We start from the raw sequence: 21,520 nt of genomic DNA, 5'->3' as shown, positions 1-21,520 counted from the left end.
ACACGTCATCGTAATACTTAACACACGGCTTTGGTCATCCATCTCCGCGAAAGAGCTGAAGCCTCAAGGTATCCCGCTTCAGCCAAGGGCTCGGCGTCTCTGGATGGTTCCAGAGCCATGTGTTCAGACTCTTACGGAGCGTGCAAATTACCAATTAGTCCGCCGATTAGTGGTTGGTTAGGTGTTTGTTGGAGGGAAATTATCAAACAACCCGATGAAAGATGTCGTTGAACTAGTAGCCTAGGCGATAGCGATTCGCTGAAGAGTTGGGGAGGTCAGGGAAACTGCACTCTGCGTGTATGTGGATATACTATGTGCAAATTCTAATGCTATCCTTTTGTTACACGCGCAGACCCAGATCGGAATGTGTCATCATTTCAAGTTTTTTGCTGGAGCACCAAACTACTTTTAGCGTCGAAACTGGCTGAAAGTCTTCTGGAACCTGAAAACCGTAGTGGTAGTGTGGTCCACTTCTCCAGTTACTACTTACTACTGTAGGCTGCAGTGCAGTAGCTATGATTCTGTGAAGGCTGCACAGGGGAGCACTGAGAAGATTAGGCTTAAAGCGTAAGCTAGTGTAGGAGTGTGTACTGTGTAGTGATGGTCACGGCTCACAACAAAAAAACAAGCAGCACCGCGTTGCAGGCAGGCCTTGTTGGTGGTGCCTTCTGCCTTGGTGCTGGTTGGTCTGATCCACCGAGATGTTTCGCATGTGTATGGCGCGAATCCACCATGCCGATCCGGCCGACCTGGAAAGATGCAAACCACGCGGCCCTGTTCGTGGGCCGAACAAGTCCTATGCTGCTGGTGCACACGTATTATTTATTTGTGGGCCGCGCGGTTGTGGCTGCTCGCAGCGGGCCGAACACACAATTAGGAGGCCCGACAGAGAACCCACGGCCCACGGCTGCATGGAGCACAAGGCTAGCTGGGCCGGATCCTCTGCCGGAAGTCTGGAACCTTCTTTAAAAAAAGACTGGATTTTTCATTTTTTTCTCGAAAGAAAAAGACCCATTTCCCTTTTCTTTGGAAGGGCGTTCTGGACCTTTTGCTCTTCCAGAAGAACATCCCGGTCTCTTTATACCGTGCCACCTCATCTCACTGACCAGAGTCCCAGAGCCCATCCAATCCCAACTCCATCTCTCTTCTCCGCTGCCGCGAGCAAGGGCGACGCCGGCCGCGACGGGGCTCCGCCTCGACCGCGGCGTCGGCGGGAACCCGGGTTCCGCTCCATCTCTCCTCACTCCCCTTCCGGTATGCACTCCCTCCCTCCCTCAAGCCGCTCCTGTCTGGTCCGTGAAAGTTCGAGGGATCGGTCAGGATTTAAGGTCATTTTTGAGATGGATGGATGTCCTTTCTCGGTAGATCTGACTCTGGGAGAAGTTCAACTGAGAATTTGGACCTTGTCGGTAGTATAGATGGCCGTAGATCTGGACTTGATGATTTTAATTCCCATCTAGCTACTTGTGTGGAGTGCACATAAGCGCAGTTTCTGATGCGATGTTTTGCCTACTTCTAGTAGTTTTGCGTCTAGGACTTCCACTAATGGTTGCATGCTTTTCAGAGGTTATTAATTTGTTTGAACCTGGACTGTAGCATCCGAATTAGAACGAGAACCGAGGTTGATGCTGCTTGTTGCGAGCTTTCTCCTGAGTTAATCTGTCAACGTTAGATGGCATATAGTCTAGTGTATGTATATGCTAAACTATTGATTTTTGCTATTAGCTTTTAGCTTTAATACTAGATTGGTGCATGTATCACTGCACCTTCTGTTGGTTAGGAATTAGGAGACACATTTGCATCATCCTGGAGTGGAAAGATCCCTTACTTTGATTGGTTGTGGTTGGTTTTCTTGCCAGCTTTCTGTAAGATTTTTAAATCAGTTTTGTTGCTGTCACTAATGGCATTGTAGAACTATAGGACTACTAGCCCTCTACCTACTTATTATGATGGGTCTTAAATACTCTATGTTGCTTGGAGATTGGTTTTTGGAATTCTGCTGCTTTTTTATCCAATACTTGGGAGTTCTGATGCAGTACTGCATCAGTTAGGATTGCTCCTTTTCTTTTCTTGGTTTTGAGAAGCACTTGCTTGCTGTTTATCTCTGTAGGTTGGGAGCCGCTCTTCTAATTTCATTCCTGTTTAAAAGATTGTATGGTGCTTGTGGTAATGGGCTTGGTGGACAATGTGCTTGAAGTGCAACAGTTTTGAAACTCGCTTTTGCATGAAATGCAGTACACACAATAGAACTTTGAACTGTACTTTCTTACTTAGGCAGTGAGAATTAAGATAGTAGATAGTTTGCATTGCGCTTGTGTTGTGCCTCTAGACAAGTAGCAACCACTGGACTACAGTTTTTCGCTGCTGGTTGGTATATTGGTGGTTCAAATATACTTTGGGTCATTAAGTTCTGTTGTGGCAATATTTGTTTGGCCAGATGTTGTTGATGCTTGTTTGCCATTCAAGAGCTGGTTTTGTACCATTTCGTTATGTTTTTTTTAAAATTTATATATACTAATGTGCTGTTCATGTTCATCTTTTGTCTTACTGCCCTGACGTGCTGGTTTCAAAATAGGTTTTTTATGTCTAGATCCATTGATGAACGTCATACTGTCTTCGCATTAATGCTTGTATGGTTATGTGTGCTACTGTGTCGTATTTGCCACACTGAACTGGACATGTTCCTTTAATGGAAGTATTTGGATGTTGATCTCTATGTTCAGCAGCTCTTCATCCCTCTAGATGATATCACAGCGATTAAATAGCACGCATAGTTTTTATATCTCCCTGCCATGTTGACCTTTGAATTATCTACCACAAAAGCTGCTAAGTTTCAAATTTGCCATGTTGAACTTGAACCATACTGTAAGTGCTACTAGGTCTCAGGATTTTGCGTTACTATTGAGTTACCATACACTCTCTGCACACGTAGACTTCTTTGATGATTGCGTAAATGTCAAATTTTTAATTGTGATGATTGTCTTGATGCCCTTTAGGTGCTGTTTATAGTACTCATGCATTCATTTCAGGTTATCTATATGCATGTTGCATTTGTGTATTTACTTATGGTATGTTATGCATGTTTATATGCATGATTGACAGATCGCTTCTGACTTGTGAAAATGGCGGATGAACTACGTTCTTCATCTGTGGTCCAGAAGGTCCATGGGCAGTCTGTATTGTTGAGCAGAATCGCTTCTTATTCTGCCATGAATAACCCTGTATTCAACAATGCGTATTCTGCTTACAATGTGCCCCTGAGGTCATACCATGGGATGAATGCAACTGTTGGACTGTCCTCCATCATGGCACCATCCCCTGTCTTCGCTTCTGCCCCAAAAGAGAAAGGTTTTTCTGGATTTATGATCGACTTTCTGATGGGTGGAGTTTCTGCTGCTGTCTCCAAGACAGCTGCTGCTCCAATCGAGCGTGTCAAGCTTTTGATTCAGAACCAGGATGAAATGCTCAAGAGTGGCAGGCTTTCTGAACCCTACAAGGGTATTGGGGACTGCTTTACCCGGACAATGAAAGATGAGGGTGTCATCGCACTGTGGAGAGGAAACACAGCTAATGTCATCCGTTACTTCCCCACACAGGTCCCACATCCTATCCTATCCAACCCTTATTTTCTAATGTTTTGTGATCATAATTTATATGTTTGCATTAGCTAAACCTAAAGGTTCCATCCTGCTTCAGGCATTGAACTTTGCATTCAAGGACCACTTCAAGCGCATGTTCAACTTCAAGAAGGACAAGGATGGATACTGGAAGTGGTTTGCTGGAAACCTTGCTTCTGGAGGAGCTGCTGGTGCTTGCTCTCTCTTCTTTGTTTACTCTCTGGACTATGCTCGTACGCGTTTGGCCAATGATGCCAAGGTTGCAAAGAAGGGGGGTGGTGAGAGGCAGTTCAATGGACTCGTTGATGTTTACCGCAAGACCCTTGCCAGTGATGGTATCGCTGGCCTCTACCGTGGATTCAGTATCTCTTGTGTGGGAATCATCGTCTACCGTGGTCTTTACTTTGGAATGTACGACTCGCTCAAGCCAGTGCTTCTTGTTGGTTCCCTGCAGGTCAGTAACCTGGACATTGTTTGGGTTATTTCCTGGTTAGATATCCCCAGATATTAGTGCTGACCCATTGAAGTCAGAACTGCTTATCCCATGCCCAATCTTTAGGACAGTTTTTCCTGCATAATCATGTTGTTGTCCCAATTGATTCACATGTCCTTTCTACCTTAAATATTTAATGCTCACTTGTGTGTTTTGCAGGATAACTTCTTCGCCAGCTTCTTGCTCGGTTGGGGCATAACCATTGGTGCTGGTCTTGCCTCGTACCCCATTGATACTGTTCGGCGCCGCATGATGATGACATCTGGTGAGGCTGTCAAGTACAAGAGTTCCTTGGATGCTTTCAAGCAGATTGTCGCAAAGGAAGGTACCAAGTCCCTCTTCAAGGGTGCTGGTGCAAACATCCTCCGTGCTGTTGCTGGTGCTGGTGTCCTTGCTGGATACGACAAGCTCCAGGTGATCGTCTTTGGCAAGAAGTACGGGTCTGGCGGCGGCTAAGATTAGATGATGATGACGATGAACAACAAACAGGATGTTTTAGGTGCCTTTGAATAACATACATACGGACCACGGACGCTATTTTTAAATTTAGCACGCGCAGAGGTTTGGTGGCTTGGTTTGTAATGCGGTTGATCCCGCTTCTCTTTTTGCGTCGGAGATTGAAATAAATGAAGTTAGAAATTGCAGTCTTGCAGACCTTAAACCCTGGTAGACGTTGCCCATCGAATGTGTTTCCGTGTTCTAGTCTTTTGGAGATGTTTGCCTGTATCAGTTTAATTAGGTTTAGCGCGTGCAAAAGGTTGCTCGAATAGTCTAATGGTAACTAGGTAGGTTTCAGAATCCCAGCACCCTTTGTTTCATAAAGGTATATTTGTGTGATCTTGTGCGGCAATTGTTTAGTTTTGGTCGTGAAAAGGGTTCGTCGAGCGCTACACAAACCCTCATCCGATCATGTGTTAGAATTACGGCTCTTATGAACGTACAGTCGACCCTGCCTGAACTGTTCTTGTGATCAATTTACAGAATGAAGCCCTTCATGGAGAAATAGGTTAGTCATAACCAGATACTCACAGCCCATGTTAGATACAGCCCAACCCAGGTCAGACAACTCACGACTCACGACACGAGAGGGGAAAACCTTAGCATTCATCCATCGCCGCTGGACGGAGATCGCGTGCAGTCGCTACTGCGACTGCAAGATAGTGACTGCACGTGATTTTGGCCGTCCGATCTGCCTGCGAACGGTCCAGATGCAATGATACAGTAACTAAACAGTGACGCACAGTGAAAACATGAACAGTTCGAACAGTATTCCCTCTCTCAGCACAGTGCTTAACAGTATTCCCCCTCTCAGCTGTCGACCGCTTAACTTGCAGTCCCTATAGCGACTGCAGTGGAACTCGGTCCCCGCTCCTTGCTAAGGAGGGTACCATCTACCAAGTCCCTCTTCAAGAGTGCTGGTGCGAACATCCTCCGTGCCGTCGCGACAAGCTCCAGATGATTGCCTTAGGCAAGAAGTACAGTTCTGACGGAGGCTAAGAATATATATGATGAGCAACAAACATGATGGTAGTTTTGAATGCTTGTACAGCACCTCCCAGCTTGAATAGCTTAGCTTGAATAACTGAGCTTGAATAGCAGGGAAACAGCAGTAAGTGGGAAACTCTCCCATCACCTGCATGAACAAGAACACGTATATCACATAGATTTCGTATAGCTTAAACATCGTACATGGCAATCCTTGATAAAACCATATGTTCAAGTTCTACTGAGGTACCATCTATTTGTTCCCTTGTATTAGGTGCAGCAGCACACAAAAAGTCTCCACACGTTCAGAAACTTTGACTAGAATACCAGAGCACTTAGCATACTTTTTAACTCAGGCTTTCCTTAACACCTTCAGGATAGCAAATGCTGTACCAAAATGCCTTCTGGGTTGATAGTTTCCTGGCTGTGCAATTCTTCCCAAAAGACCAAGGTCATTTGGAATTGGTGAAGATACTTCATCCGTTTAGTAACTCCAAGATCTGCCAATTTGTCCAAGATCTAGGACATGCTTAGTATCGCTTCTTGCATGGCCTGGAAACACCTTCACAGGAAATTGGGATGCTAAAACTGATCTCCAATACGGGAAGAAACTGAGCCATGTGTATTTGTGCTTCAATCTTTTAGTCAGTTTCTTTCCAACATCCTGGGTCATATGGAAAATGCAGATTTAGGCATCAGTTGGGCTTTTATATAAACATACAGCTCTCTACCAACCCATTTTCACTTCAAACTAGTAATCCCAAAACACTGCATATTGCAGCATAACGACCATCAGGACTGACTTGAGATGGTACATGATATTTGCATCAGTGGAGTATTACTTAAGCTACTTGTAATATAGTTTTTTGAGTTGGATGACATGTTACTAAACTGCAGTACTTGGCTAACATGCTTAAGCAACATAGTAGGCTGCTGAACCAGCAAGCTGCATGGGCAGAAACATAGCACATGAAACTTGCTTTTGCTATTTTTTGAAGGTCAGGAAAGAAGATGAAAGCTTAGTAAAGCAAAACAGAACTTACATAAAGAAAGCACCAGCTTGACATATATCATACTTATCCATTGCAAAGATGGCAAAAAGAGTCAAAGATCACGCAAACCAGAAAACAACAATAATGAATCATTAACAAGTGGCCCAGTTGCCAGTATGATATTGGATGCTGCTTTCCAATCTAAACAGCTTAGAGGTATTATTAAGAAGACAATTCTTCCCAGTGAATATGAGCTGTTCTAAGTTGGCTATTTGCATTTCTTTGGTTTACTTTTGTCTAGTAAATTCACTCTTTTGTGAGTAGGAGCTTGATGGAAATAACTCCAGGTTCCATCTATGTTCTTTTCCTTTGGGAAGACATATCATACTTGAAATATTACAGGGTTGCGGCATATGGGCCATTTGATTTTTAGAGGCACACTGTTTGCAAAGCAATATGGTAAAAATGAGAACTAATATGAAATTCTGCAATATGATTTGACGTAAATATTATGACTACCCATATTTGTAATTATGACGTAAAAATGAGAACTAGTGGCTGTAAATAAGACAAACATGGATGCCAGGTAAAAAGGGTTCGCAGTTCTAAATCATTACAGCAACATAAACTACAAATATAACTAGTGTTCTTTCTTGAGTTATAAGAACAAAAACACAGATGGATTATGCATGACCATACAGAATTCCATCACAGATTGGTTGTAATTGCACTGCAGATAGACTATGGCATAATTGCAATTTGCATTTTTAACTATAATTACCAAAGCAACGAAGAGAAATGCACACAGATCTTCTCTAGGGCTATAATTATCAAAGAAGACCCTCCACCCACTCAAAAAGAATTCTTTATATGCAGCATTGAGACCTAGGGAATTGCATTGCAATTTATTCACATAGCAATAAGTTCTAGGGTGATGCTCTACAATAGAAAATTTTGGAAAGAACAGAATGTTTTAAACAGGGAAGAAACACATAAAAATTAAGTCGGTCGCAATAGGTTGTAGTAGTTTCCAGTGCCCTAAAAATAAGCATAGAAAGCAATCTTTGTATGAAACAAGAACTAACATGCAGTAATGTAAGAAATGCATCTTACCTTTTTTTTCTGCAGCAAGCAGATCAGGTACACCTGTAGTTGCCTTGGTTGCAACCAAGCTCCCTGTTTTCCATGACAAATAAAACAGGGTTTATATTCTAAAGTTATAAAAGAATGACCCAGGCCAACATAACCACATCCACACCCACCATATTGGTCAAATAGCTCTCCACTCGGCATTCGAAATTTATAAGGGCAGCTTCAGCAACAAATAGAAAAAAATCATTAAACGAACATAATAGTCATGTATTTCATACAAATCTACGATCATTGAAGCAATGCAAAAGGGATGTAAAAAGGTACAGATTCTTAATGTCGATGTCTTGTCCATTGGGATTAAATCCATAAGACTTGAGAATCGATGAAACTTGTTCAAAAATATCCGCATCTGAAGCCTGCATGACAAAAAAAATATGAAAGGAGAGAAGTTGAAAGAAAAAAGGACAATATCTATATGTCATAGGATACAGTAAAAAGACCCTGATCGCTTTTTTTTCTTCTCTAATTATTTAGTTGTCATTTCATGAAAAAAATGTTTGTATATCCATTCTATATTTTATATAATTCCTAATCTATAGCAGTGCTGTAACAGAACAGCATATAGATAAAAAAATTGCAATCTATCAGAAAAAGTGGTACCTCAGGATGATCCCGTGTATAATCACCAATAGTTTCACCAGCTTGGGAAATTATATCAATAAGCAATGATGAGGATAACATAACTTTGAACTTCGACCACAGCTGCTGTAGTTTCTCTTCATTTTGACACATCCCCAATTCTGAGGTCATGGAGTGACGGATGCGATTATTGATAGTAGTGAACCCATCTAACTTAGGATCATCATTTCTCTTGTAGGAAGATCCCCCACGGATATGTTTTTGCGCTGCCATCAACAGAATTGCTGTCTGAACAACTTTACAATCCTTCACATAATTCCAGATCTCATCAGGAAGATTATCTGTTTGTTCCGCTAGCAGTCTAGTTGTATCCAAGAAGATCTTTTGCAAAACGACGAAACAATAAGTGCGACCTAACTGTTTTTATATCTTCAGCATTTACAATTTTATATGCAACAGTGTTAATTAACACCCAACTTTATCACCTGTGCACTAATGTCTAGAGTTGTTAATATGCTCTTGAAATTTCCAATTTTTTCTTGATTAAAAAGTAAAGCATGCCTCATCGTATGGGCACATAAAGAACAACACATGGTAACTCGTTCCTGTCTTGGCACGCAGTGATGTTAGAATGCTCGGTCACTAAGCATTGTTGTAAGCATTGTTACATTAGAGTTTCAAGTATGGCATGAGATCAGCTAGTTTCTTTTTGACACCATGTCAAGAACTGGGCTAAGCCCATTGGGCCACCACGCCGGCCTGTGGCGTGGATAAGAACCCAACCCGTGTAGGGAAGGGGCATGAATGAACGGAGTACCAAAACCTAACCCTTCCTGCTCATCTTCTTCCCCAAGCCGCCGGCAGCGGCGATTCTCCGACCAAAGCTCGCTGGCGTGCCGCCGCGTAGTCTAGGGTCGTCACACCTCCCTTCCTACGACTTATCTGTTCTCTCTCTCGGCCTCGGTCTTCCTTTCCTAGCGGCGACGACAGGGCGAGTTGCGCTGCCCGTTGTTCGTCGAGCGACGGGCGCTTCGCCGGCGACGAACATCCGACAGGGGTATGCCTGCCTATTCCCCTCCCTTCCCATCCTGCTGCGCGAAATCAAACACCCAAACCCCTAACGTATGGTATTTGTATTCGGATCTGACCATGATTTTACCTACTAAATTCGATCTTTTTGCAACAGTTATTGGGTCCGCCCCTGGGTATCAGCCTCTGGTTTTGGTCCCATTTGAGTTGTGGTTTCTTTTGGAGTTTAGGATACCGATACATTGTGTATGTTCATGTTTGTTGAGTGCCTGACATGCTGCCCTGACTTGAAGAAAGCTATCTATGTTCAGGCCTCTAAACAACCGGCGTGCTGTTTTGACAATAGAACTTACATTACCCCCACACATTGCTGCATCCTGCATGAAAATAACTGATGTGTGCATAGTTTGGTATTCATATGGAATTTAAGGAGAGAAGGGAGAAAAGGACAGTAAATCTTACATGTAGATGGATGTGATCTTGTCTATTTCTCAAGGTAGGGAGAAGAAAGATGACTGTGCTCAGTTGGTTCGGGGGATGAAAGAAATAAAGCTGTGTGTGAGGAGCATTAGGACTTAGGAGAAGAAAATCTACCTTTTAATTCTTTGACCGAAGAGGACACATGACCAGTATTCTATATTCTTCTGAATACATGTTAGTTTGGAGGACCTAAACCACCAGATGACCATCCAACGTTTGACATATTTCTGAGTAATGTGGCATTCTCTTATTCGTCGTTTAGATGTTTAGTTTAAGCTTCCTTACAAGATAAGGATCAATAATGCTATTGTGCTTTGTTTTCCCTATTGAGCTTCAAATGCTCATTGCTATGCAGCTATTTGGATGTTAATATTTATGACCTCATGTTCAGCAGCCTGGCATCCTAGACAAATGGCAGTGATTTTATCTTGATGCGCCAGGGGTGCTTTGTTCTATTTGCATGTGCTCCTGCTCCTTTTAGAACATCCCACTCCTATATTTTTTCTTTTGCTGTTTCCTCTTTTGTTAGGAGGAATGCAATTGAAACCAAAATATTTGTTCATGCTTTTGGGTGCCATTAGAAGTACGTGTATCCACTTTGGATCATTTATATCTACCCTGCATTAGTGTAATTACTTGTTTGATAGTTTCATAAGTTAATTGTATATTTGAATGCGAACCTTTCTTATGTTTTTATTATTACCTCGATGCACCTGGTATACGCTGTTATGTTTGTAGTGTATTGTGTGTTACTGTGTTCTTGTTGCTATTTTGCTGGATTAGCTTGCAGTCTAACCCAGCTGTTCTGTGCTGCTGTTTGACAGGTTGCTTCTGGCTTGTGAAAAATGGAGCATGAACTACGTTCTTCATCTGGGATCCAGAGGGTCCATGGGCAGCCCGTGTTGTTGAGTAGAATCTCTTCTTATTCTGCCATGAATAACCCTGTATTCAGCAATGTGCATTCTGCTTACAATGTGCCCCTGAGGTCATATCATGGGATGGATGCAACTGTTGGGCTCCCATCAGTCATGACGTCCTCCCCTTTCTTCGCTTCTGCCCCCAAAGAGAAAAGTTTTTCTGGATTCATGGTTGACTTTCTGATGGGTGGAGTTTCTGCTGCTGTTTCCAAGACAGCTGCTGCCCCCATTGAGCGTGTCAAGCTGTTGATTCAGAACCAGGATGAGATGATCAAAAGTGGTAGGCTTTCTGAACCTTACAAGGGTATTGGGGACTGCTTTGCCCGGACGATGAAAGATGAGGGTGTCATCTCACTGTGGAGAGGAAACACAGCTAATGTCATCCGTTACTTCCCCACACAGGTCATGCATTCTATCTTGTCCAACCCTTATTTTCTAATGTTTTGTGATCATAATTCATATGTTTGCATTAGCTAAACCTAAAGGTTCCATCCTGCTTCAGGCATTGAACTTTGCATTCAAGGACCACTTCAAGCGCATGTTCAACTTCAAGAAGGACAAGGATGGATACTGGAAGTGGTTTGCTGGAAACCTTGCTTCTGGAGGAGCTGCTGGTGCTTGCTCTCTCTTCTTTGTTTACTCTCTGGACTATGCTCGTACGCGTTTGGCCAATGATGCCAAGGTTGCAAAGAAGGGGGGTGGTGAGAGGCAGTTCAATGGACTCGTTGATGTTTACCGCAAGACCCTTGCCAGTGATGGGATTGCTGGCCTCTACCGTGGATTCAGTATCTCTTGTGTGGGAATCATCGTCTACCGTGGTCTTTACTTTGGAATGTACGACTCGCTCAAGCCAGTGCTTCTTGTTGGTTCCCTGCAGGTCAGTAACTTATACAGTGTTTGTGCTATTTCCTTGAGTGGTACACTTACATTAGGACCACCCTGCATTGAATTGACACTGCTACTCATATTCTAATTTTTTGTCACATTTTCCTGTGTAATCATTATCTCTTTGTTGATTGATTTGTAGCTCTTTCCCTTGTGCCTGAAATGCATTGGGGGTCTTTTGCTGAAATTTGATATGATGTATACTCATTTGTGCTGGTGTATTCTGCAGGACAACTTCTTGGCCAGCTTCTTTCTCGGCTGGTGCATAACAATGGGTGCTGGCCTTGCCTCGTACCCTATTGATACCGTTCGGCGTCGCATGATGATGACATCTGGTGAGGCTGTCAAGTACAACAGTTCCTTGGATGCTTTCAAGCAGATTGTCGCAAAGGAGGGCCCCAAGTCCCTCTTCAAGGGTGCTGGCGCGAACATCCTCCGTGCTGTCGCTGGTGCTGGTGTCCTTGCTGGGTATGACAAGCTCCAGGTGATCATGTTTGGCAAGACATACGGGTCTGGTGGCGCCTAAGAGTAGATGATGGTGAACAAAAGACAGGATGTTTTAGTTGGTGCCTTTGCATAGCTTATGTGGATCATGGACACCATTTCTAAATCTAGCCCTTGCAGAGATTCTTGACTTGTTTTGCTAAGCGGGTTGGATACGTCTTTTTTTATGGAGATCTGAAATAACCAACTGAGTTAGAAACTGCAGACCTTAACTGCTTGGAGACGTGTTCATTCCGGTTGCGACTTAACCCTTGTTACATCTTTTTGCTGGATGATTGCTTGCATGGTCTAATTTGATGTTTCTTGTGGAAACCGATGCTAAACTTTGTTGAATCTTTCCTCAAATGGTATACGACGTTGGAAAAAATGTTGGTCGTGATGGATAAATCGGCGTTTTTTTTTACATTCCATTTTCTCATCTGACTGATTGGCGATTCATCTGAGATCGTGACCATCGAGTCACCACATTAACTTGCAGTTATACTGTTGTGGGACGGCATTCGAAGGTTGGGAGTGTGATCTCTGGTGAAGTAGTTCCAACACTGGTGGAAAAATGAACTTTCATTCTCAACAAAAATCTCGGTTGTTTTTAACCTCGGATCTAAATTTCGTAATTTGTGGAGACACCTTTAGTCCCGATTGGTGTTACAAATCCGGACTAAAACCTCTTCGTAATTTGTAATTTGTGGAGACACCTTTAGTCCCGATTGGTGTTACAAATTCGGACTAAAACCTCTTCGTAATTTGTGGAGACACCTTCAGTCCCGGTTGGTGTTACAAATCCGGACTAAAACCTTCGAGGGAGGGCTTTAGACCCGGTTGGTATTGCATCCCTTACTTAGTCAGATGTGCTGTGTAGGTGAGATGGTAAGAAAGCTACGCGCGAGACTTTGAGGTCGTGGTTCGAATCCCACCCCGCACGCGCACAATTGACGTGAAAAATCGCGTGACTTGTGACTTGCGCGTGGGGGGCCTACCGAAAATTATTAATAATTTTTTAACACAAAAACCTTTTAGTTCCGGTCAACCGGGACTAAAGGTTTATTTTTAGTTTCGGATGGAAGACTCGAGACTAAATGTCTGGACCTTTAGTTTTGAATGATTGAATGATGAGTTCTGGTTGGAAAAATCGAGATCTATGAGGTTTTCGGACGGAGGGAGACCCTTGTTCTTTAGGGAAAGAAAAATGAGAAACTGGAGCAACTCCAAGAGTACTTCAAAAAATTCTTCCCCAAAACTATATATTGGGGTTCTTCCAAAAAAAAATTCCCAAAAAACATATCAATCCACAGCAGATCGCTAATAAATAGCTCCCAATATTTTAAAACATGCCACGTCATCATATTGGGCCCATCGGAAGGGACGCGCGAGCGTGCGGGAATCATGATTGGGGGAGGAATGCCAACGCTAAAATATACATGGTGGTAGGCTGTTTTTTAACGTTGCTAAAAAATTAGGGAAGGTTTCAGTGAATCGTTGGAGTTCGTTTTTTCTCTTTTTTTTCTTAAAAAAGTATTGGGGGTAAAATTAGCAGGCTCTTGGAGAAGTCAGTGCATGCCGTCGGTGCAAATGAAGTTGCGAGCTTAGCTCAATGCCGTCAGGATCAATGGATGGATGACTTGTTACCTACTTCCTGTCTTGTTGCGCGCACGACACAGCCCTTGCCGTTGGAGCATCCATTCGTGATTGTGACGTAGCTTGAACAACACGGGCCTCGCAGAATTTTCTAATCACAGATCCCAAAGAGGCATCAGTTTCCGTCCCCTTGGATACCAATCTAACGGCCGCCACCGATGTCTGGGTGTCGGTCATGGCCGGAAGAGGCCCGGCAGAAGAAAAGAACCGCAGGAGGAAGGAACACCCCTTTCAGTGCGGTGTGCATTATTGGCACGAAAACAATGAGTCGAGGACTATCTCCTCCTCTCAGCCTTGCAGCAGAATCTTCGAAATGCCCCCTCACCTTATCCGCCGGCGCGTCGCCTTTTCATGTGGTGGCCTGTCGCCTCGGCGAAGCGATCTACTCATCTCGCTCACATGGACATGAATCAGACGCCACGTCCGTTTCAGTGGCCTCTCAGCTCTTGCTTGCACCAGGTCAGTGGCCACGCTTGCAGATCAGCAGATCTACGAGAGACCGAGAAGCAAACTGAGAGCAGTAGAAAAATGACCGCCAGGACAGGATCACAGGAGCAAAGAAAGAGTGCCATCATCACGTGTGCTCTAGCAAATGGGCCAGTATAGAAATCATGGCCGAAAAGCCGCCTCGGGACGGCGAGAAGAGATGCCGCGTGCCGAGCGAACCCCCGGAAAAAACGGCGAGCCGGGCCCCGGATGCCAGCCTGAAACGCCGCTGCCGTCGTGCCCACCGGTGGTCGTCCTCCCCACTAGCCAAGCTGTACGTCCAGCCTATCACCATGTGTGCGCTCGCGCCGTGCTCACTGTGCGAGACGGCCGCACCGCACTACCGTCCGTGCTTAAACCCCACCAACCTCGCGAACCGTAGTTAATTAGCCTGTGACAGGCTAGCAGCTCATCAGCATCACTCTTCTTGCTAAGCTAGCTACCTCGCTCAGCTCATCGGGGGTAAGGTGTGGGAGGTGTTGCCGGCGGGGCCATGGCGATGCAGCGGGTTGCGGCGGCGGCGGCGCTGTTGGCCTGCCTGGCGATGGCGGCGTCGCCGGTGCGAGGGCGCAACATCACGGCCATCCTGGACGGGTACAAGGAGTACAAGCTGTACAACAAGTACCTGTCGGAGACGAAGGTGTGCGACGAGATCAACTCGCGGCAGTCGACGTCGATGACCATCCTCGTGCTCTCCAACGACGCCATGACCACGCTCGCCTCCGACGCCGGCGACTCGCTCCCGGCCATCAAGAACGCGCTCCGCCTCCACTCGGTGCTCGACTACTACGACCGCAAGAAGGTCAAGAAGTACGGCGACGAAAGCGCCGCCACGCTGTACCAGGCCACCGGCGACGCCGCCAGCACCACGGGCAACGTCAAGGTCGTCGACCAGGAGGACAAGAACTACGCCTTCTCCGCTGCCACCCCCGGCGCCAGGCTCTGCACCGTCACCAAGGAGGTCGAGACCCACCCCTTCAAGTTCGCCATCCTCGAGGTCACCGCGCCCATCGAGTTCGACGGCCTCTTCGACACCCCGGCCACCTCCAACCTCACCCGCCTCCTGGAGCGCGCCGGATGCAAGGTGTTCGCGTCCCTCGCCGCCCGCACCGGCGTGCTCAAGACCTACGAGGACGCTATGGACAAGGGGCTCACCCTGTTCGCGCCCAACGACGACGCGTTCCAGGCCAAGGACGCGCCCGACGTGAAGACCATGTCCACCGCCAATCTCACCAGGCTCCTCCAGTACAACGCGCTGCCGTCCTACAACACCAAGACGTCGCTCAAGTTCGTCAAGGGCACACTCCGCACCATGGCCAGCACCAAGGCCGGCAAGGACGGCGTCACCGTGGTCGCCAAGGGCGACGACGTCTCCCTCGACACCGGCAAGGCCAGGTCCCGCGTCGCGGACACCGTCGTCGACAGCGTGCCCTTCTCCCTGCTCACGCTGGACAGCCTCCTCGTGCCGCCGGAGCTCTACGTCGGCGCACCGGAAGCCCCGGCGCCGGAGCCGTCGCCCGCGGAGACGCCCGCGTCGCAGCCGGCGGACGCCCCGTCGGTAGCCGCGGACCATGCGGCCGACCACAAGACCAAGAAGCCGTCGTCCGCCATCGCGTCGCGGCCGATCGGCGCGCTCGCCGCCGCCGCGTGCTCCGTCGTGCTGGCCTCCCTGTTGTTGTGATGGAGCTGAACATTCGGCAGCGCATCCGTTGTCGCCTGACAACAGCTTCGCCTCCTTCACCAAACACGATACTCCATTTTCCCTGCGATCTCTCCACCGCCCTGTGTCCGGCCGTTCGTTGATTGAATTTGTTGCCGCATTGCAATTATACTCTGTGTAATTTGAGAAAACCCTGTACATTTTTCCTTCCTTTTTTCCTGATAGTTTCAGAACACATTCTCCGGTTGCAGAGCAGCAGTGTGCCATTTTCGCATCGCACACCATCCAGTTCCTGAGATCCAGTCCCGTTTCAGGCGAAAAGATTCTTCAAGTAGTGGAAAGAGGGAAAGGGAAGTCAAACGAGAAGAGCAGATCTCGGCGCTAAGTTATTTACTGAAGCAGCAGATCTGGAAACTTTACTGGTCCCGACTGGAGTGGAGTGCAGGTGGATATGCTTAACTGCGTTGCGGTGGGTCATAAAATTGGAGGGAGCTGATCACGCGAGCCCTGTCCTCTGATCGACTAAAATCTGGTGTCTTCCTCTTCTGAAAAAAAAAAGGTCACGGTCTTCATGCTCGACGGTCATGATAATCAACCACAGCGTTCATGCACTATACAACTCAACGAAATGCACTTTTTAAACTCGTTAGATAACTCCATACGTTCTTGGCCCGTGGGGCTTTCCTCCGCTTTTTTAATATAGCAGCAGCTCTCCTGCTAGCTCGTTTCAAAAAAAACTCCATACGTTCTCAACCTTGTGAATGTTTCGTCCGTCTCATCTCCATCAGCACATGAGGTGGTGCGGCTTTGCCACCCATCAGTCATCTTGAGCCATCTGCTTGAGATTTTAGAGGGAAGCAGAAAATGGATGTTCCCATCAGTCATCTTTGGCTCCAGTTTCATCTGTTTCAAGTTTTAGGGGAAAATTGGAACTGGATGTTGCCCATGCTTAATTATCTCACTGATTCTTGAATCGGGGAATTGTTTGATTGTTTGTGTCTCGCTTAACACATTTTTTCTTCCACTGGCGACGGTGATGTGAAGGGCTGAAGGCTAGTGCACACCACATGTTCCGTTTAGATTTTCTTCCTCATTTCAACTTTCTTTTCATCGATTCTTTCTTGTTTCTACTAGTCGAAAGCATGGAATGGACTGTCACCATTCATGCATTGAAAGATCCCTTCTTGCATAAATGCATTTCTTACGGAAAACGTTGAGCCTTCAGAACATCTGCAGCTATTACTGTCTGTTCGGGAAATGTTCGTTTCTGTGACATGCATTTGCTGGTTAAGTAAACGGTATTGCAAAGGTTAGGGGGGTAAAACAACTGGTTTTATAGGTTGGGGGTTATGTAGTCCAGATGCAATAGGTTGGGGACTTTTCCCCTCTCTGTGTGAGCTCCAAGGCAGGTGAAGTCGTGGGCTATGATGTGCTGCGGCGCGCGAGGAATCATGGGCTAGTAGTGGTAGTGCCGAGAGCACGTAGATGGGCCGAACCGCACCCGGATCCACGTGGGCGGGCTATAACGACCGAATTGGTTGGTGGTGTGTAACCTGTTACCAAATGCAGATGCGGACACTAGTGTAGTTGCGTCACATGGTACTCGTTGTGCTGTTGGCCTCAACTAAAATTTGGCCTCTATCTCTTGAGGAAAAAGGTCATGCTCTTCTTACGCGATGGTCATAACAATCAACCACATCGTTCACGCATTGTACACCTCACGATTTGAACCCATTACCCATTAAACTTCCATTAGAATACGAGATGGTGTAGCTCTGCCACCCCCCACACAATCAGTCATCTTGAGTTACAATTTCTTTTGCTTGAGATTTTAGAGGAAATTGAAAATGGATGTTGCGAAAGTTGTCTTGGAATCCCGCGTAACCATTTGAATCCTTCTTTGACCATATTGTTTTTTTCCACTAGTGACCTGAAGGCTAAGTACAACAAAACTCCCCTTTCGATCATCTTCTTGTTTTCAATTTTCGCACTATTGGTTTTTTCCCTCAATCTTTGTAACTCTCGATTATATATTTAGCAAATATGAGAATTTTCGTTACTTTGATTCTCGTTGTACTAGTAAAGAAACATGGAATGGACCATCATCACCTTTAAAGACCGAGTCTGTCTGACATAAATGTGATACTCCGCATTTTCCAAAGGAAACATTCAGACTTCAGAACACTTACAGGTACTGCTGTCTGATTGGGAAACGCTTGTTTCTATGACAAGTGTTCATACGCCATTTGGAGCTCCGTTTGCTTGTTGAATACCTGTGTACAGGCATTGAATCACTTCAGCTATTTCCTATCACAGTTTGGTAGGCCCTAGCAATGTGCGTCGACTGAATGTGCTTGTTGCTTTGTTTTGCTTACCTTGCAGTTGCAGTAAAAGTTTCAGTTTCTGACCAAGGCATAGCCAAGCATTATGTGCAAATGCGCAGCAGGCGGGGCAGGTGTGCTGCAGCTCATTTCGTTACAGACAAGATACTGTGTGGCTTGCACTGTCATTGTCGATCAGCTCAGCTCCCCTTCACTGATGATCCTTTCAAAGCAGTTGCCCGTGAACGTACCAAAACCTCCGCATAGGCGCAGACGTGGCGACGTCGGCGCGTTACTCCAGTTCAGACTTCAGAGCACACGCGCGGCGGGGCACAGGGGATGCGTTTCTGGGTGCCGCTGCCGGCGCAGCCGCACAGGCGCTGGAGGGGTGAGGTACGGCATCGCCCGGTGCGCTGCTCTTCCTACCATCCCTCGCCGTCTCCCGGCTTCCCGGAGCCTCGTACGCCGCCACGACCAGGGGTGGCCTGACCTCCCACCGCCGCCGCGCTCGCAACACCAGCAGGCAGCCACTACCAGTGCGGCGCGGGATATAGGTTGCCGTTCCTGGCGCGGCTGCGCGGGGCACGGCTGATGGCTCTTCGCGCGCTGCTCTTGAAGGCTTCCCTCGCCGCCTCCCCGCGGCACGGCTGATGGCGTTGGCCCGGTACCACGACAGCCGCGATCAGGCCTCCCTGGCGTGCCCTCACCGCCTCCCTGCTCCTCGGCGGGTGGCGTTGGCCGCGAGACACCAACGACCAGGGGGGACGGTATTTCAACTACCGTCCGGGGTGGATGGTATTTCATTTACCGTCCACCCCTGGGTATCTGATAACCGTCCAATCCACATCGCACGGTACCAGGAGGCACCCGACGCGAACGCGTCATGGAGCGCGGAAGCGCTCTCTCGTAGAGTCGTAGTCCTGTCCTGTCGCGCCGCATTGCCGGCCTTGCCCTCCGGCGAACTCTTTCCGCTTGCGGCTCTTCGTTCCATCCGCCGGACAAATCTCTCGGTCTCGTCTGCATGCTTTCGGCGGCAAATTAGGTCGATGTGTTTCTTACTTTCTCTCTTGCACGTCGTCGAAGAAATCCGTTGTCAGTAGATGCCAGGGCTCGCGTCGTCGTCGAGATACGAGACATCCGATTCAAGCACGACGGTGGTGCTGTGTGATGGGCGGGAACAGCCACGGCTGCCATACGAATCCTCACGCCCGCAGGAACTGCACTCTGGCGCAAGCCCGTCAGGCGTCAGCAAGAGGCTGGCTGGGAGAAAGACCGGTGGCAGAATCTGCTCGGCATGGACGTCGGCCTGGGCGTGTTCCGTGGCGCTCATCGGTGATCCTGTCAAGATCATGAAACGTGGTGAGATCTGAAACTTCGTTAACGTACCAAAACCTTCACTAGTCGTCTGCTCATTCTTCAGTGTGATACGATGATTATTGTCTTCACCACATGCGGGGTTCAGATGGGCTGGACACACAAGGATAGTTGGAAGGACAATTTTTAGTGGATTCTAGCAATTTGTTGGGACAAGATCGTTGCCTTTTTCAGTTTTCTGTCCTCTGCTTATCAAGTATCAGCCAAAATAGATCTCTGAAGTTTATTGGATGTGATAGTGGTGATTTATGGTGCTACGAATCTTTTTAACAATGTCTTGAATCTCTCGAAATCTCTGAATAGTCCTCGTTGGTTTCAGTGTTCATCAAGATAAAAGAGAGAAAGAATGGTGCCTTCCTGGGAACTCCTTTGAGCTTCCATGTTGCTACAATGCTACCATTATATCTTCAAACCCATACGGTAGGTTCTTCTGCATTCAGCCATTTACTGAAAGAAATGATCAGGCTTTCTGCACATCTGCATCACCAATGTCTAGTTGAATGTCTGAAACTCTGCTTGTTGTTGCTCTGTTGCCTACTGTAACTTGTAGTATGGCTTACACTGGCATTGTCGATCAGTTTCTGAGTTCTGACCAAGGCATAAGGCAAGCATCATGGGTGCAAAATTGCAAATGCGCCAGCCCTGTGGATTACATTAACTTCTCAATCACCAGCCCCTTATCAGCTGCCCATGAACGTACCAAACTCTGCACAGGCGCAGACGTGGCGACGCCGACGCGCGCTGCTCCGGTTCAGAGCGCACGCTGTGGTTTCACGAGCGGCACTACACCCGTGCGGCGCGGTACAGAGGCTGCGGTTCTTGGTGCCGGCGCAGGCGCTGGATGCGTGAGGTATGACATCTCTCGGCGCGCTGCTCTTCCTGCCAATCCTCGCCGTCTCCCGGCTTCGCGAAGGATGGCATGGCATTGGACGGTTGGATGCCGTACGCCACCGCGCGACCAGGCGACCGTCGCCGCGCAAGCAACACAATCAGGCAGCCACGACCAGCGCGGCGCAGGATATAGGTTACCATTCCTGGTGCCGGAGCTGGCGCCGGCGGCGCGGGATACGAGGGATCTCCGCGCACTGCGCTCTTCTTTGCTTATCTCGCTGCCTCGGCGGCTCGGCGGATGGCGTTGGCCGCACTGCCCAGAAGCCGCGACTATGGCGCCCTGGCGTGGCAGAACGGGTGCAGAGCGGAGGCTATGCCTCCTCACCGCCTATCTGCTTCTCGGCGTCCGGCGACAAGGGGTGGACGGTATTTCATTGGTATGAAATACCGTCCACCCCTGGGTACCTGACAGCCGTACGAGCCACATCCCACGGTAGCAGGAGCCACCCATCGCGAACGCGTCATGGAGCGCAGAGCGCTTCCGCGCTCTCTCGTCGTCCTGTCGCGCTGAATTACCGGCCTCGCCCTCCGGTCTCCGGCGAGCTCCTCCGCCCGTGGTTGTTCGTTCCATCCGCCGGAAAAGTCTGTCGATCTCGTCGGCATGTCTTCGGCGGCGTCCACGAAATCCGTTCTCAGGAGATGTCAGGGCTGGTCTCTCCCACCGTCGCACGCCGCCGCGACCAGGGGGGTGGTCTCTCCCACCATCGCCGCGCACTCGCAACACCAGCAGGCAGCCACTACCAGGACGGCGTGGGATATAGGTTGCTGTTCCAGGTGCCGGCGCCGGCGCTGGCTGCTGCGCGGGGTACGGCGGCTCTCGGCGCGCGCACGGTTCCTCTGGGCTTCCCTCACCGTCTCCCGGTCGGCTGCTCGGCGGATGGCGTTGGCCGCAGTGTCCAGAAAACCGCGAATAGGGCGCCATGGCGTACCCTAACGGGCGCAGAGCCGAGGCTACGTGCCCTCACGGCTTCCCTGTTCCTCGCGGGTGGCGTTGGCCGCCGGACAGGCGGACACCACGAC

General features: G+C 47.7%; 3 protein-coding genes across 3 annotated transcripts; all 3 read left to right on the top strand.

Annotated features, from left to right (window-relative positions):
- Positions 1 to 1,092: 1,092 nt before the first annotated feature.
- Positions 1,093 to 4,771, top strand: LOC117836553 (ADP,ATP carrier protein 1, mitochondrial). The gene is made up of 4 exons (XM_034716007.2): positions 1,093 to 1,254; positions 3,103 to 3,596; positions 3,697 to 4,071; positions 4,270 to 4,771. Exons 2-4 carry the CDS (start codon positions 3,123 to 3,125, stop codon positions 4,564 to 4,566), a joined length of 1,146 nt encoding a protein of 381 aa, XP_034571898.1. The 5' UTR covers positions 1,093 to 1,254; positions 3,103 to 3,122; the 3' UTR covers positions 4,567 to 4,771.
- A 4,340-nt stretch (positions 4,772 to 9,111) lies between these two features.
- LOC117836554 (ADP,ATP carrier protein) lies at positions 9,112 to 12,405 on the top strand. The gene is made up of 4 exons (XM_034716009.2): positions 9,112 to 9,375; positions 10,652 to 11,146; positions 11,247 to 11,621; positions 11,859 to 12,405. The coding sequence occupies exons 2-4, from the start codon at positions 10,673 to 10,675 to the stop codon at positions 12,153 to 12,155; spliced, it is 1,146 nt and encodes a 381-aa protein (XP_034571900.1). The 5' UTR covers positions 9,112 to 9,375; positions 10,652 to 10,672; the 3' UTR covers positions 12,156 to 12,405.
- Positions 12,406 to 14,272: 1,867 nt separating this feature from the next.
- On the top strand, positions 14,273 to 16,169 carry LOC117841051 (fasciclin-like arabinogalactan protein 10). The gene has a single exon (XM_034721619.2). The coding sequence runs from the start codon at positions 14,748 to 14,750 to the stop codon at positions 15,933 to 15,935; it is 1,188 nt and encodes a 395-aa protein (XP_034577510.1). The 5' UTR covers positions 14,273 to 14,747; the 3' UTR covers positions 15,936 to 16,169.
- Positions 16,170 to 21,520: the final 5,351 nt, after the last annotated feature.

The sequence above is a fragment of the Setaria viridis genome, chromosome 9 (assembly GCF_005286985.2).
Source record: "Setaria viridis chromosome 9, Setaria_viridis_v4.0, whole genome shotgun sequence".
Classification (NCBI taxonomy): Eukaryota; Viridiplantae; Streptophyta; class Magnoliopsida; order Poales; family Poaceae; genus Setaria; species Setaria viridis.
This window is presented reverse-complemented; position numbering and strand designations above follow the sequence as displayed.